The 17,634-nt window shown below is 35.8% G+C and overlaps 1 protein-coding gene across 1 annotated transcript in view; it reads left to right on the top strand.

The window, feature by feature from the left end:
• Window positions 1-17,634, top strand: part of LOC111046987 (synaptogenesis protein syg-2) — a 478,902-nt gene that overhangs the window by 421,400 nt on the left and 39,868 nt on the right. The window contains exons 7-8 of the mRNA XM_039426761.1: window positions 3,597-3,747; window positions 7,152-7,282. Of these exons, the coding sequence (XP_039282695.1) occupies window positions 3,597-3,747; window positions 7,152-7,282 (282 nt within the window). The remainder of the gene's footprint in view (window positions 1-3,596; window positions 3,748-7,151; window positions 7,283-17,634) is intronic.

The raw sequence follows: 17,634 nt of genomic DNA on the forward strand, positions 1-17,634 counted from the left end.
TAATTATATTGATAACCATGAATTCATGGAAAAATGTACCACTTTCCGGTAAGTTAAGCAGCATGATCAAATTTGATGTATTGGTACAATGTTCAAGACATTTGATCCTTTGTTGGGACCTTGTTGGATCCTTAGGCGGTACTGCAAATACGTCTATTTTGTCATCCAATGATGAAGTTCACTGTTATTAGAATATTATTAGGGATATTTCTAGTCTTTTGAATTGAGTTTTCAGAGTTTGATAATGTATTTTCCAACATACTTGTCCACAAGAATACTGCAAAAGCTCCATAGGTAGAGTTTTGAAATTGCTAACTCTACTCTCCACAAATAAGAATGTCTTGTGAAATACCTCCATCTGTCTCTATAATATAGTTTTGGAGATTCATGTATATGAATCAGTTCCACTCTTGGTTCAGTAATTTGATAATGTGGTTTCCATGAACTAGGCTCCCAGATTGCAGTCTCTGATGAAAATAATATGTGAATGATGATATGATGTATATCTCCCATCAAATTTCCATTTCCATGGACATGAAATCTCCTATAAGATCCAATTTCATCAGATTTCCAGCATTCCTTGACTCCTGTTCAATTCATACCATTCAGGCCAGGGTATTCCCCCGAATCGAGCCCAAAATATGGGGACTTTATTGACGTGGATGAGAAGACTGGAGCCAAGTCAATGGTCCAATATGCCGGCCGATGTGGTTTATATACAAAGAGCTCGCTGGACCGGATGTAGAGAGGAAAGTTTTAATATCGGATATGAAGAGTCGGGTGATATTTCAGTTGCGTCGGTACTACTGGACAGCGGAGTGACCCGCAGGTAACTACTCTCGGTCTGTTCTCTCTCTGTCTCTCTCAGAGAAAGAGATCACACAACCTTGTTGCCTCTTTTCTCATCCCATGAGCACGGGCTGCCTGCAATATTCATCGTTCCTCTGTATCGCACACAGACACTCGTCCTGTTATTTATTCACTATCGGATAAACAAGGAGCGAGCACTTTATCCCATACATACAACATGTAAAAAGACAAGGACAACAATTCACTCTGTTATATCACACCAGTTACTTTATTCAATGTTGGTTGCATCCTTTCTTTCATCTATCGTTTGTTGTTGTGAATGCTTCACTCAACTCCTGAAAAAACAACGTAAACCAAAAACAACACACAGAATCTTGGTTGAAAGAGGTGGATTGACGTATGAAACTTTAATATCGACGATATTATCCTCGGGGTATGAATTGCAGCTCAGGTGTGCGTTCTAGGAGGGCGAAATGGGATCGCTGGTGTATGACGAACGTGGAATTTTTGAATGGTTATTGAGATGACTGACGACTCAATTCCTTTCGGACGGTTATTTGTTGGACTATGCATGCATATTGAAGTTTTCATAGCTTGCAGTCTATGAGAGTTGAATATGATATCCTACTTCTTTTATTAGCGGACTCTACTCGTGACCACCTCCACTTACCAGAATAAATAGGGATTGAAGCATTCTCAATCGTGGAAAAATAAATTATTTTTTGCTCACTCAAAAGAATCTATGACTCATTATATTATGAATACTGATAGGTTGATAATAATTATAAGTTGAAGAGTCGAATCAAGTTCAATTATACAAATGCGTAAGCTGATAGTTTTTCAACTTATGAATTGTTGTAAAGCCGATGTTGTGGAAGATACATAATGAATGGAAATGTTTCGACTTTGTCATAGACAGTAATTTTTTGAAACGAATTGCTGGTTGTAACACCATTATCAACCTATTGCAAACTGGAAGCTTGACAATGAAACAGCAGAATATAATGTTGTGTTCTTGGATCCCTACGATTGGCCATTAGCTCAAGTTATGAACATCGTTGAACAGCAACGAATAGGAAGAAATTTTGTAACAAACAATACCAAATGGACAATATAAGTGAGAATGGAAGAACATACCATTTCGAAACCAAATTAGTTGTTCTAATCCAATTCCCACCTTCTTATCTTACTACTTGTAAGTTCACCTTTGGTTTCTCTCTTGATATAGACTGAAAACAAAATTACACAGTCCAGCAAACTGTTTAGCATAACATTGTAGTTCCCATTTTATTCGCAGACTTGCATTTGACTTTGCATTATACATTGCTAACTTCATTTGAAAATTTTATGATAAGATCTCCCATCTTCGTATTAAAAAAATTATTTGAAGTCAGACTTCAACTTGTGATCTCAATTCAATTCAAAAATCGACTTTTTCTGAAGTCTTTCCTTCCTTCACTATCCCGTCTCATGGTATCTTTGTAATTGAACTAGAATGAAGCTCCTAATAATCAATCACTTTTCAAGTTGGTTTCAATGAAGGAAGTCCATGTCCAGAACGCTTGACTGATTTGACCATGTTAACTTGACAAGTAACCGAGTTATCGTTGGCTCTAACTCATTCAAGTACTGTCTCGTTCCAGAGACCATACTCTTAGAGGCATTAATCTTTCCTATCTTCATCTGCTATGACATATTTCCTCTTGAAATTACTGTTCAACGCTAACGGCTGATATGGTGGGATGGGAGTGAGGGGTGATGAATGCACTTGCATTGGTCAACTAACTGAATGACCATATCAATTTCAGGTGCATGATGGATTTGAAATCTAGGTCAGGCGTGCATATCACCTTCAAACCAACATGAATTATTGTTTATTGTCAATGAACGAACGTTCGTTTGATATAGATCGACATTTTTCCAATAATAACAATTGTGTCGACTCTAATCAATTATGTGTATAGATGTATGCTCATATTGCACTATGACTATCAAAAGTGAGGTAATAATGAGTCGAATTATTCATCCTCGATGAACGTCGTAGGCCCAGTTGCAAAAAATTTTGTTGAATTTCAATCATGAATAAATGCCACGGAAACCAATTTTAGATAAGACTTTTTCGAAATGAAGGTTTCCTTTCAATGATAGGTTCTCTAGTTTGATTAATCAAGGTTGAAATTCAACAGGTCTTTCTGCAACTGAGGAGTAGACTAGTTCGTAGCTCGAATACCGAACGTTGAGATGTCAAAAAAAATTGTGAACAAAATTGCTAGTACAGTCACTGACTGATAAAGTACGTGATCCGTGGACCGAGTAACTCTTCTAACAGCATCTAGACGCTTCTATGCATAGCAATTAAAATTGATCAACCAACTGGGGTTTTGCAGATATTGGAGTCAAGAGCCTAGCACGTCGTAATTCTATAATAATTATTAAGAATACAGTTGTCAGGTATGCACAGTTCAATTTCCACCCGAATCAGCACTGAACAATTACGGATATTCTTCTCGCACCATATTATCTACATTTAATGTGACAAGCCTACAGGAATTTCTATCTTCTTCATCGATAAATATCACAGACCTCAGAGTAATTGATTCTATCAAATTCATGAGAACTTTTCAAGTTGAAACAATGACAGTAGTCACCATCAATAGTTCACTGTTAGGTATACAGTTACTATATTATAAACAGTGTATAGAACTTCTCTTCATACGGTAACTGTAGCTGGAAGCATGTAAATAAATAAGCAGTAGAATTTTACAAACATGTATTCTCCTTTTCAGGATGAGTTCCGGGATAACAAAAATGTAACCATCAGTACGCTCATGTTCACACCGACCACAGAAGATGATGGCAAAGTCATCACTTGCCGGGCTGAGAATCCTCAAGTTCAGGGACAGTATCAGGAAGAGCTGTGGACAATACAAGTTGTTTGTGAGTATCGATTCAATGTTTCTCAATAGATATAAAAAAAATCACAAAATTCATAAAGTGTGATGAAATGTGTATGTAAATATTAAATAAAATTAACAATATATTTATCATGTCCTGTTTCTGATGTTCCACTGGTCAAAACTTCAATAATTGAATTACTACTCAATGATAGTTGAGTATGATAGTTTCGTACTCCTACTCAAGAAGTAAAAGTTTATAGACTTATACTATTATTTCTGGAGTAGGCCTATCATCTTGATGGAAGAAATGAAGAAGTTACAAGTTCATATTCAATTATTCTAGATTCTTAACGAATATCACTTTAATTCCTGTTTCTATTGTGAAGCTACTCCGTAAGAGCATTTTGAAAATTGATCCACAAAAATCTGATGCACAATTTCAGATTTCAAATTCTTATTGCATAGTCTAATATTTGATAATACATCTCAAGTTTTTTGATCGATCACGAACTGTTATGTTTTATTCAAAATAGATATGGTTTCTTCTATTTTTTTTATCAACGACTCATGCTATGAATGCTAATAATAACTGTTACTAACGGTAAATAATAACAAATTATAGTTTACAAGTCGTTAGAACTAAAAATAATGGATAGAATCGTCTAAAAACACAGTCTCTCACAGTAGATCTACTTGTAATATCAAAGTTAGTTTATCATTTAATCCGATATATGTATGTTGATAACTATATCAATCATAAACAATGTATGAGCATCATTATCATCTCAAGTCAGCCAGCTCAACGTGAAACTTCCAACTTGGCAATTCAATGTCCAGGTTCACTGTCATTAAAACAATATTCTAAATATCACCGATATGAATATTTTCAGGCTTTCAAATTAAGTTCCCTAACGGTGAATAACAACAAATTGTAGATTGCAAGTCGTTAGAACTTTAAATAATTGATAGAATCGTCTAAAAAACACAGTCTCTCACAGTAAATCCACTTTCAATATCAGAGTTTGTTTATCATTTAATCAGATACATGTATGTTGATAACTATATCAATAATAAACTTATGAGCATTATTATCATCTCAAGTCAGCTAGCTCAACGTGAAACTTTCAAGGCTCCAAGTTACAATGACATAGCAGTCCTCCCTCGTTGCGCCTTCCAACAAAGGCAAGCCTGACACAACAGTGTTCCAACATTTATCTTATGAATTGGATCAGTGATACTTACTATTGGCAAACAAGAGAGAGTCGTCTGAAGAGAAGCTTAACTGTGGAAAGTCTTCTTGACACACAGTTCAAGCCGTGGGAACTTGGACCGCATGTTAGCGACTAAAACAACGTTGAGCATTTTCAATAGAATGTGGTGTGCTGCTGCAACAAAAAAGAACTTGCCTTGTCTGTCTTGGAAGAAACTAAGTCAAAACTTATCCAATAATGCTTCCTTCTTCTGCGGCCTCTCTGTTGCTCTCACTTGCTCTCACCACATACTCGCTCTCTTCGTCCCGAAAAACTCCCACATGCGATTGATTTGTGACCTTCAAGATGATGTTGAGGGGATCTTATCAGGATTCTTTCTCCACAAGAAGTGAACTGCCATGTCAGGTGGCATCAGTCCTTCTTTCCCATTCTACTTTTTTTCCAGTCACCTGATATCTGAGAGAATTCAGTCTCTCAAGTATAGTTTATACTATTATCAATCTTACTATTATTATTATAAACTTCATTTTCTTTCATCTAATTTTTTTTTGTGAATTATCATTTGTGATAAGCAACAACTAAAATCCCATTGTTTTATTATACTCATTGCTCAACAATACATGTATGTGACTATATGTAATACAATGTATGAATATTAATTTTTTCTCCACTTAAGATTTACAACTATTTTTCTTTTGATATGATTTGAATTAAAAAATATTATTTTGAGATCACTGATTGATTATATCATTCCTAAAAAGGAATTTTCTTATCTTTTGTCATTCTTGCTTTGTCTATTATTCTTCATTTTTTGTTTGTGAGATTTCTTTTTATAAGTGTATTTTTTATTATTGTTTGTTATATCTTCTATAATAAACTTCCTTCTTCTGGGGGTACCAGTACGAAGAAAAAAGGAAAAGGATTTGTCATCCACATTTCAAATATTAAACGGAACGATCATACGACCAGTTAGTTGCATAAATCAACAGGAATGTGAATTTCAATAGTAGCCGAACAAGAGGATTATAAGACAAACAAATGGGATAAATGAGCAGTAATTTAGATATTGAAAGTAGCCTATAATATAACTTTCATAGAAATTTATCTCCCTTCCAATTCAAATTAGCTCTAAATTTCTGGTGTATTTTCTTATGGATAGCCTATCTTGATTTTCCAGTCGTTGGATGTAAGGTTTTCACAACAAACTGATTCCAGTCTTTTACCTCTAGTCATTTACTCTGATACCGTTAAGCTGCGTACACATACTCGTGCTTCCAACCCGCACCGAGCACGCTCCTCCCTCGTACCGCCCACGTACCACCATCGCACAGCAATCGCTCCGCCTCCGCTCTCTACTCGCACCGTTCATGAACGTTACGGAAGATGGTAGATCTTCTCGCGTTCCCCGGTCGAACCATTGTTGCTCGCCGGTCGATCATCAATCGCTCTGCTGGAGTGACGTTCGGTCTTGGAGCGGAACGAAAGTCTGTACGCACCTTTATATTTCACACAAAATGTGTGAAATATACGATTCATGAGAGCCATCATGGTTCATCCAATTGACAAATGGTAATCCAACACATTGACAAAGAAACCAGTTTTGTAACTTCAACAATAATTGATAGAAACAGTAATTATTATAATTATGCTAAAATTTATTCAATCCCTTATCACTTCGTTCCCTTGATGACGATTCGTTAGAAATATTGTTACTTGCAGTTCCAAGCTATTTCTCATTCAAAATTAGATGCATTAATAAGCGTTGATTGAGCAAGGATAGCGGTTTTGAGGGAAAATCCTTTACAAATGGGAAAAAGTTCTCTTCCTCTTGAAGAATTTTTCATCGATTTGTAAACTGGCGTCTGTCATCATGCTAGAGCCCAAAAACTCATCAATTCGTGAAATCATTGCCCTATCAAAATGTTGCGATCACCTGAAATTGCGTGCAACTTTCTTACAATTCCACTCCAATCAGTGGCTGTAGTTCACGATCAAATTACACGCTACAAGGATGTAAAATTGAATCATGTGCCACTATCGTCAGCAGCAAAGTCATAATTAAAAAATAAACGGCGCTGCCTTGTTTCCATGTTGATCTGATAGCTTTATAGTATTATGTTCTAGAATGTAGTCGCTTTTATAAGCTTGGAACATGCAAAGTTTATGAACTTGATCGTCGTTTTTGGCCCAAATATGGGAAACAATCTGACTGAGGCAATTTTGTTTGTTACAGATCCGCCAATCGTATCGCTATGGCTGGGGAGCACGCTGAACGCATCGGACATAAAAGAAGGAGATGACGTTTATTTCGAATGTCATGTCAAGTCGAACCCTCCATGGAGAAAACTCGCCTGGTACCACAATGTAAGTTATAACATATTTATTTCCATTTTTTATACAAGTTCACATTTTGTTGTTTCTTATGAAAATGAATGAGAAGGTAATTGAGAAGACATTAGCTTAATACATCCTCATACGACTAACGAAAATATAAAGTTAATCAATTGAATGATCCTTTCTCTCCAATAATGAGATGACAATAAGAAATTATTGTAACAGGAGAAATATGATTGAGAATATTCATAATGAACTTTGATCGCTTTTAGCGTATTCGTATAGTGCATAGTGAAAATAAGAACTCTATTTTATCCGATGATCGAAGTAGAATAACAAACAGTAGTACATCGAAGGAATAACAGAGCTTTCATACTCGATTAGAAACCTAATATTCTACCACATCTATCACACTTCTTTACATGATTGGTAGTCTCTTATTCATCATGATATCGTGAGATTGTTCAATTTCTATTTATGTGTTCAGATTTTGTGAGCTAAAGTCAATGATACTTGATTATAGCAACATAAATGGATTGGTTTGATCAAGGACACATGAATTAGAAAATCCAATCCAGCTCAATCAATGAATGGGAAATTGAATAAATCCTCCATAATCCATACCATATCATACGGAGCTCGATTCACAATCTGGATTGTTCAATCAAATTTCATAATTGAAAAGTAATTATTAAATCTTCGACTCTATTGGCTCGAATATCAAAATTTGTTTAGATTATTAATTTTCATAGGTATAGTCTGGGTCTTTTAAGCTGAATATAGTAGTGGTTAATACACTATGTTATCATATAGAAGGTTATGCTATAGTAGGTTATCCAGTGTTCAACAATGCTCATCCAATCCTTGGAAAATCAAGTTTGAGTTGCACATGGAGGGAAACAATAACGTGATTTGGGATGCTTTATCGGGAGTTCTGGATAACGTTCTCCAAGGAACATAAAGTTCACTCTCTGATATCTCTGCGACAGAAAAACTACTATTAAAATTCATGAGGAGGGGCTATAATTATCATGCTACTGAAAATCAGAACATGCTCCTATGCAGCTCATTATTTCCAGCCTCCAGAATCAGTAGCATATAACACTTACACACTATCGGGTATTATATCAGTAATGAACAGTATCAGTTATCTCACTTCTATGATTGATGATATCATTTAATATATCTAAAATACCATTAGAAACTGACAAGAATTGGTCATCACCAGTTGAATAGTTGGAAGAGTTTAAATTGATTTTTGTTGAGTTAACCGAAACGTTTGTTTGGTTTGGCTATCGATTTGGAAGGGTAGAAAGCAGTTTGGCCGTGTGAGTTGTGCCAAGGATTGGCGAAGACGCGGTGGCAGTGGAAAGACGTAGCCTGTAGCCAAGAAACTGGGCCGACGCTCCTTCTCCGTTCAGTCTGCTACTTCTCCGCAAACCCCACCCTATCATAGCCAAGACAAAACTAACCATTAGGCCTACTTCGTCCATTCTGCTAGACGAACTTTTCACTGTCCCATCCCCACCACACAAAAGTAACATCATCTGCTTTCTCTCCCTTATCTTCATCAGTTACTTCTCAGCCCTCATCACTTGCCTTTCTCTTCCCATTTCTCTCTATTTCGCTTTGTTTCTTCTTTGTTTCTCCACCTTGTTCTACATTTTTTCTTGTTCTGCTCTATCTTTATCGGTCCTTCCTTGCTGTGCAACACTGAACTGGTCCCCCTCTTCTTCCTGAATGTCCCTTCTCTTCTTTGGTTCGATTCCTTGTTTTACTCCCTCTGCTTCATCTTCCCCTTTCTCTTGCTCTCTCATTTCGTCTATGAATATTAAACGTGATTTTTGAAATCATTCTATCTGGTTTATAATATTAAATATTTAAAATGTGTGGTACAAATGATAATAATGATTTCTCTAGTCGAGGATACAACACGACCAGAGGAGTTCACTCAAAAATATAGACATGCTGATTACAATAGGCATATGAGCTACGATTTATTTATATAGTATTAATACAATAGATTGATTATTTTCTGCTGATGAGAGAAAAAAATGTGACCCCAGTTTATAGAAATATGTGTCAGGATGCCAATAATAAATTCTTGAAATGTGTGGTACAAATCAAAGCTTTTCATGGGAAAAAACAAATTTAAAATAAAAAAACAGATTTGGAATAATTATTTTCCATAACCAAATGGGAAATTTGAATTAATACGTTTGTAGACGTTTTATCTTACCAGAAGATCAGTAGTTCCCATACTTTTTCCTTCTACATTATCAACTCGCAGTATATTATACAGGTATGATCTTTTTCATCCAGGAAGTCAACCGATCATTCTTTCATTTCTTCATCATTTACTCCTTCCATACTCCTCTCTTCCCCTTCTTCACCCCCCTTTTTCCTCTCTTGTCTCTTGATTTCCTTCCCCTTATTACAATATTTACTCTATTTCTACCTCCCCCTCTTCCATGAAGTCAAAAACTTTGTATATCGCTCTATCACTTTCTTCGAAAAATAAATGTTTTGTCCCCTTTCACTTGGCCTACTCCGTCATCTTCTTCTTGCTTTGCTTCTCGTTTATCCTTTTTCTTGTCTTCATCTTTTTTTTAATATTTCCACCTCCTCCTGCTCCTCCTCCTCCTCCTCCTTCTTCTTCTTCTTCTTCTTCTCCTCCTCCTTCCCCTTCTTCTTCTTCTTCTTCTTCTTGTTTTTCTTCTTCTTTCTCTTATTTTTCTTCTTTTTCTTCTTCTTCTTCTTCTTCTTCTTCTTCTTATTCATCTTCTTCTTCTTTCCCCTGTGGCTCAATAGTTCTGTGTAATTTCCTCTTCCTCTCACTTCCTTGTTTCTTCTTCCCTACTCATTTCACTCTCCTGCTCTTTTCGTCAGTTCCTCTCCCTCCTTATGCTCTCCCTCTTCACTCGTCCACCCTCCTCGCCAACACCAGTATTCCCCCCCCCCACAACCAGCTTTGCAGCTCCGGTCGAAAGGAGCCTCAGGCTTTTCTCATGATCAAAAGTTTGCTGTTTACTCAATTGTTTGCTTTTTAGAGGCGTTATGGATCCATTCAGGCTCAACTTATATCCGACGAAATTGACGATCCAACATCGGCAAGAAAAATTACTAGGCCCTCATTGTAAAGGTCTCTCAGATCATTCCCATTATTCTCCTAGTAGAATGATTGTTGACTTGAGACTTAATAAATTATAATACCTACGTAATATAAAATATCATGTAGTATGAAGAAATTGATTTTCAATTTCTCACTATGATTAATTAATGAACTCTGATTGTCATTCATGCTTCCTTAATGAATAAAATTTGTATTCAAACCACAATAATTACCCAACACAATTTTTTTTGGAACTGCGAAAACATAGTAGTATTGATGCGGTCCTATATTTCACATGTCAGATTGCTTTCAAATAAGATGGAACATTATTTATAATAATGTTATAAAGTGTATAAAAGTATTGGAATGGCAGATGCTCTGGCATTGTCATGACGAAATAATAATAATTGAAACAAGTAGAGTTTAACGTGCTACACAATGAATTTGCGTCGAATTATATCTGTCATAAATAAAGTGATTTTAGATGGAATCATGTCGTTGTTAGGATTGGATGACAACCTACAGAGGTATTCAATTTTCATGTAGCCACCACCGCAATAAATAATATCAATCAAAGTCGCCGACATCTGCACCAATCATAAATCGTCCGTTAATAACGAACAAATATTCGTTCGACTAATTGCTTTCACCCTGTTCTGTGTTGTGTGACTGATCCAATGTCCGAGCATTCAATAACTTCACGTGTAAATTGATAGGAACGGGGATTGTGATATGGGTGTCTGTAATCTACGTATCATCCAATAAACCGATACCTGGATGCGATTCATTGACCTGTGTTTTTAAAACTCTGATTGTGGAATTTCATTTTATTCATCTCCAATTTCATTCGAATTATAGAGAACCAGTGATGGGGATATCAGGTTCCCAACTGAAACAGATACAGTATTCGAATCGATCAACACTTCTTCAAATTGAGGCTTAAACAGTGATAGATCAGCTGTTAGTTCAAGCTCGGGATGGAACACATTGAAATGAATGCGATCATACCTTCATTAATCGTAGATTAGCGGACTGGGAATCCGGTCCCACAAGATGCCAAATTAACCGATGTCGAATTATAACTCAATAATGGAGTTGATGACTGAATAGAAACGATTAAAACTATCTCTGGAAGTTGAAATCAGCTTCATATGTTGAATGCGATCATGCCTTGATTTATTCGTAGAATATCGGAGTACCGAGCTTCGCTCGTTATTTTTTTTTAATGACTAGCTGGCCCGGCGAACTTCGTACCGCCAAATAGTTAATCATCTCATGAGAAAATTTAGCTGGATGCACACCTTAGGAGGCGCGATGCGGCATTTTTCATCCAGGTGCTTCTTGCTTATATTGGTTTGAATGGAAGAACTCACACACACTGAATCGGACATCAGACGTGGAACGGTGTGATAAGGCAATCTCCATAAGATCAACACTTTGTATCACCAAGCCGCGCCTCCTCAGGTATGCTTAGTCTTAGCTTCATCTGATGCACTATATTTTTATGAAAATTATCCAACAATCAGTATTTTAAATCAGATCGCTCTAAATCAGTATTTTATATCTCAATATGGACTTCCTATGTGCTTAGTTAGTTGTACAGCCGTTTGTATTTTTAGATATAGTTGAATGTAGCTTGCTGGAAAATTGAATGGCATATCTCCTCGCTGCTGATTTCCCCGTGCATATTCTAAATTTACAGCATTTCGAGTTCTACGACCCAAGTTTGGACGTCGTTCGCACCGCGGCATTATAATTAGAATTAAAATTTTGTGTATCAGTAGAAAGAAGAAAAACAGATCTACCGACGGTATTAGATGTAATCCAATGACGCAATGATTATAACAGCTGATTTTTTTATTTCTGTGTGTGGTCAGCTTACAAATCTTCTCCCATAAGGATTACATGTAAACTTCAAAGGACCGTAGGAAAGAGTCCTGTAGTCGGATTATAAATTTGATTGGTCCTAAACCTGGTCCTGAACATAAGGAACACAGCTGAGAAAAATCATCAAATTCGGTGCACACATGAAATAGTGTTTATATTTAACAGCTGGCTACATGTAATCTTATGAATTTCGGGAATGCGATATTTTGATTTTTCACATACTCACTCGCGCACTCACTTTTTTACTATCCACAGCTGTTTCAGCCAAGGATGAATTATCTTTTTAATGTCGTTCAGCGAGTTTTCCTAAGGATGAGACCTAGTGCAATCGGATTTTTATATTATCATAAACCTACTATGTTCCAAATTTCGTGAGAATCGTTAGAGCCGTTTTCGAGATCCGTTGAACATAAATGACCAGATATAAATATAAATAACCAGATATAAAAATACAGAAATTGCTCGCCTTATATAATAGGATAAACGTTGAACTAGATGTAATTGTTGCATATGAACCTTAGGCTAGTTACACACACATCGATTTTTCGACGTACGATTTTCTGCTGTCTCATGAATTCTATCATATTGAACAGATATTATGTATTTTACGTTCCGTAAAATCTGATGCAATTCATAAGGACGGCGAAAAATCGTACTTCCAAAGATTGATGTTTCTGTAACTGGCTTCAAAGTTGTTGTCATGAATGTTACATAATACGTCACGAATGCATAGTAGCCTAGATGAGGAATTGGAATAAGGAGAACGAATAAAAAGAAGATGAGATAAAATCGCTTCAATACCAAAAATATGTAGAAACGCCAAGAAGCGAAGAGAAGCGTGTTAAGGGATTGTTGTACGGAGAAATGAATACCAAAGAGAGAAGGCGATACCGTAAAAATATAATAGCAAAGTGAAAGGGAAACACTTGATAATTGAATCAGCTCACGATTATGAGTCGGTTATAGTACACAGTTAACTCAAAATGAGAGCAGTTCTCTGGAGAACTAGAGTTCTTTGCTGGCGGCGGGAGAGGAGAGTAACAGCTATACATCTCAGCAAGGACTCTTTGAGTAATGGCCGCCATTACTGCCCCATTAGACCTACTAAGTCAGCGTTATGCCCCTGTAAAACTTCTATTAATTGTGAAGCTATCTTTGTGGCCCCACCCCTCAATCTCCCTTTATCCATCCACCACTTCATCTTATTGCACCTCCTCTCTTCCCACTTTTTCAAGCACGACCTACTTCTTCCCAGCCATCTTTCTAATTGTCAAATTGAGTTGATACAGGCACTCGAAGAATCATTTCACGACTATAAAATCAGAATCGTTTATTGATGGCTCAGTGGAATAAATTGGTATTCTTGATTAAGTAGTTATTACTGGATAAAACTATATCTACTGTGTAATGAGAGAGATCTTGAAAATCTCTTACATCACTATTCATTATATTATCAATATGCAGTAGGATAATAGAACCCTTTAAAATTGATAATTCAATATAAATTTCAAAGGTTACTATAATTCTTTTTTATAAATACAAAAACTCAGCCCTGAATTCATAAATTTTAAGATCAATATGCAGATATTCATCCTTGGAATGGGACTAACAAGAAATCTCACATTTAACTTGAAACCAAATTCACAATGTTTATGTTGAATAAGAAGAAGAGTCGTAAACCAGTGGATTGGGATAATATTCTGCTCATCCATTCTCCTAGAGTAGAATGAATGAATAATTACTTATAAGTAATTATTACTTACAAGTAATAGTAGGTATTGGTAGGTAGGCATCTCTTATGCTATCGTTTCTCTATGGTATTAGTGTGGATGCTTATCACATTGAGTGTTGAAGATTCAATTATTAATAAGGAAGGAATCAATTTTTGGGAAAATGTGGAGTGAGTCACCTCGAATGAAGTCTATCTTATTACATTTTGATGATTGAGAAGCATGAGAGCTATGAAGGGAACTTTTGAAAAGACAAAATGTAATTTTACATTTTTTTTTCAATTTTTACATAAGGTCATTACTGGTATTTTGTGACAGACATGATATACAAACTTATACATGGATTGGGCCTATATGCATATCTATTCATAAACTATTGTATTATATCCATTTTCATCCAGGACGACTCAGTTGAGATAAAATCTTCAAAGTTTTTATGTTTATCAACATCGTGATAATGTATACTAGAACTATTCTGGATGAATAATCAATTTCAGTTGTGTTTCATGTTCATCAACATGGTAATAATGTATAATAGGACTATTCTGGATGAATTTCAGTTGTGTTCTCATATTGCTTCCAAATAAAAAATAAAAAATCAAATCAAATTTCATTTATTCAAGTAGTTGCATATAAAAGACAAGCCAGTATTTTATAGAAGAACTGTCATCTTGTATGGTTGTAATTGACTAATTGTACTTTACTATATAAATTGAGATAGCCTATTGACAATTTGTTTTATGTAAAGGAGAAAGATGTTGATGAGAGCACTCTAGTGTGCTACTAAATCGTTGTTTTATAACCTCTATGCTCGCTTCACTTCGTCGGTCTTGGAATGTCTCCAGAGTTTGGAGCCTGTATTATTATTGCTCTTATAAATTTAAGTTATGAATATAAATTTCGTCAATTCAATTTCACATGACCTACACCTAAAATAAACATGGTACATTCTATTTACTAGTTAACCCCAATTATTTGTTGAGGTATCAAATACGAACCCCGTAAATTAGCGGATTATAATTGGTTACTTTACAGTATGATTTTTCATCTATGGGATTTCATCGAATCTACTCATGAATTCCTTGTGAAACCCCCACTTTATTCAATAAGGGAATTTCTCGATATCCCTAAAGTTACCTGTAATGAATTTTATAAATGAACTTTCATGTGATACTGACTCACATCAATCATGCATGGGGACTAGGACATTAAAAAAGTGATTTATGGTTATATCATTCATCAAATTAGTAGAACACACTACCTACTCAGTTCAGACACTAGACATGATGCGAATTCGTAGAGTCTCCAATTATTTGTTGAGGTATCCAATACGAACTGTGGCTCAAAATTTGCACCGTACCGTAATGTATATAATCCGATTATACTGAAGCAGATTGCTAATCCTATCAATTCGATGATAAATCAACCTCACATTTATAGCCCTTTGTACAGGAAATCATAAACGAATCGCCTGAATTGCGGTGATTTGATTCGGAACAAATATGGGCTCTCTCTTTGTAATATGTCAAAGCAGTAACGTAATCAATATAATGAATACGTTGAATTGTTGTGGATGATGAATTAAACGTGACAGATTAACTATTGAAGCTTATATATTTTGATTGAATCAACGAGAAAAGCTCAGCAAATGTAAAGTGGTTGTTATTGTCAAATATACCAGGGAGAGAGGATTTTGATAACGGTTACAATTAACGTAAATGATAACATTATTTAATACGTTATTCAACTGTGGTGATGTTTCAATAATTTATTGTAAATCGCAGTTTTTTATGTGTTATAAAGTTCTCAATCAATGACCTTGCCCCGTTCAACTAGAAGGGAGAAGACAGTGATGAGACGTTTGACCGTCCCTCGAATATTTTCCAAAACGGGGCGGTAATATTGGGGTTGAATCCGTTTTGTGAAAGAGTAAAAACGAGATGGATAGGTTTGTGGGAGGGGGGGTGTTCAGTGTCCACCGTGTGGTTGGGGAATTGCAAAGGATACTGTGAGTGGGTGATGAAGGAGAAAGTGAGAGGAGATGTGTGAGGTGAGGATGGGTAAGAGAGAAATGAATGAAGGAAGAAAGCGAGTTGTGAACCGACCTATATCCGCAGTGTGGAAAGATCGATAGCGTTACGCTACGCTTGGCCCTTCAAAGATAGGCAGTGCACCGGTGCTTCTCTTCCTGTCTATCTCGCTCTCACTCCTTCCTTCTCTCTTAGTCTGTCTCACCTCTCATCCCATCATACTCTCTCGTTTCCCGGCTGTGGCTTCACCATTCATGCGGGAACTACTATTTACCTCATGTTGAAAATGACAGCTGGTCAAGCTTCGAAAAGTATCTTGCGTTTCAACCTTTTTATTAAGACTTCGCTCTCAGAATAATATATATAGCTGTGAACAAGTGTGTATTTGTCTATATGTGGAGTATTATATGTGCATATATATGGATGATATTAAATATAGTTCTGATCGGTGCATCAATATTGAGATAAAAACAGCTCCCTGACAGTTGAAGTCATAATGATGTCAAGAATGATACAAACTGATGATACAGGCGTTCATCAATTCCATGCCTATGTTTCAAAGTTGAGTTGCTCCTATCTTTCCCGATGTGGGCGTCAATTGTTCTAGGATCATTTTATACAGTATACTTGATTAATCTCTTGTTGTTAGTGGGTGAAGGTATTTTCTCTTAGAGAATTGTGTTAAAATTGCACTATTCGAACGGATCACGTTTTTTTAATCACGATACTCTCATTGAAAAAATCATCCAACTATTCATCTCCATGAAAACATTCGAAAGAATGGGAACTGCTTCAAGTCTGCCTATTTCTTCTCGATTTTCAATATTCATCCTGAAACAATCATAGTATGATAGTCATCCACATGGTTGTTCGGGAAGTACATCTTAGAATTGCTGATAATTCTCTCCTCCAACATCTTTCCTCATCATCAACGCATAGGTTGAGGCTACATCAGTCATCGTACTCGGGAATTTTGAGACAATGGATAGATTATTGAGCTTGGTGGCTACAGAAATAGTTATTCATCACATTCTTCAAGAATAGCATTATAAATATTGTCTATTCTATTATCGTATTATGGAATTCCATATTATATAAATATGTTTTTTGCACATTCACACTTTATTGACTCCATAGATCCAATTCTGTTGTAATCTTGAAACTATTCTAATAAATTGTTTGAAAAAAGGTAACCTCAATAATCTCAGCAAAGAAGCTGAATTATGCAGCTAATTATACAAGATACAGCATTCGCAAACCTATTATCATATAGATTCAAGATGCTTTCCCATTTGATTCAACACATACTCATACAGGAGTCTATTCATTGTATTTTCTCTCATCCAGGAAATAATTCACGATACAGAATTATTTTATTTATAATTGAATTATTCCCATGGAATTAATTATTTGTTGTGCTACCCCGATAAAATGAATAGAGTTGAGAAGAAGTAGTCTTGGGAGATTGTTGGAAGTAATTGGGAGTTTGAATATGGAGAAGAGAGAGATAGTGTTATTGGAAATCCGTTATCAGATTCGATGAATTTTTTTGTATGGACTGGAGAACGGTGGATGAAAATGAATCACAGTAGGCATATCTGTACACAGTGAATTATGGAGGAA

The sequence above is a fragment of the Nilaparvata lugens genome, chromosome 4 (assembly GCF_014356525.2).
Source record: "Nilaparvata lugens isolate BPH chromosome 4, ASM1435652v1, whole genome shotgun sequence".
Lineage (NCBI taxonomy): Eukaryota > Metazoa > Arthropoda > Insecta > Hemiptera > Delphacidae > Nilaparvata > Nilaparvata lugens.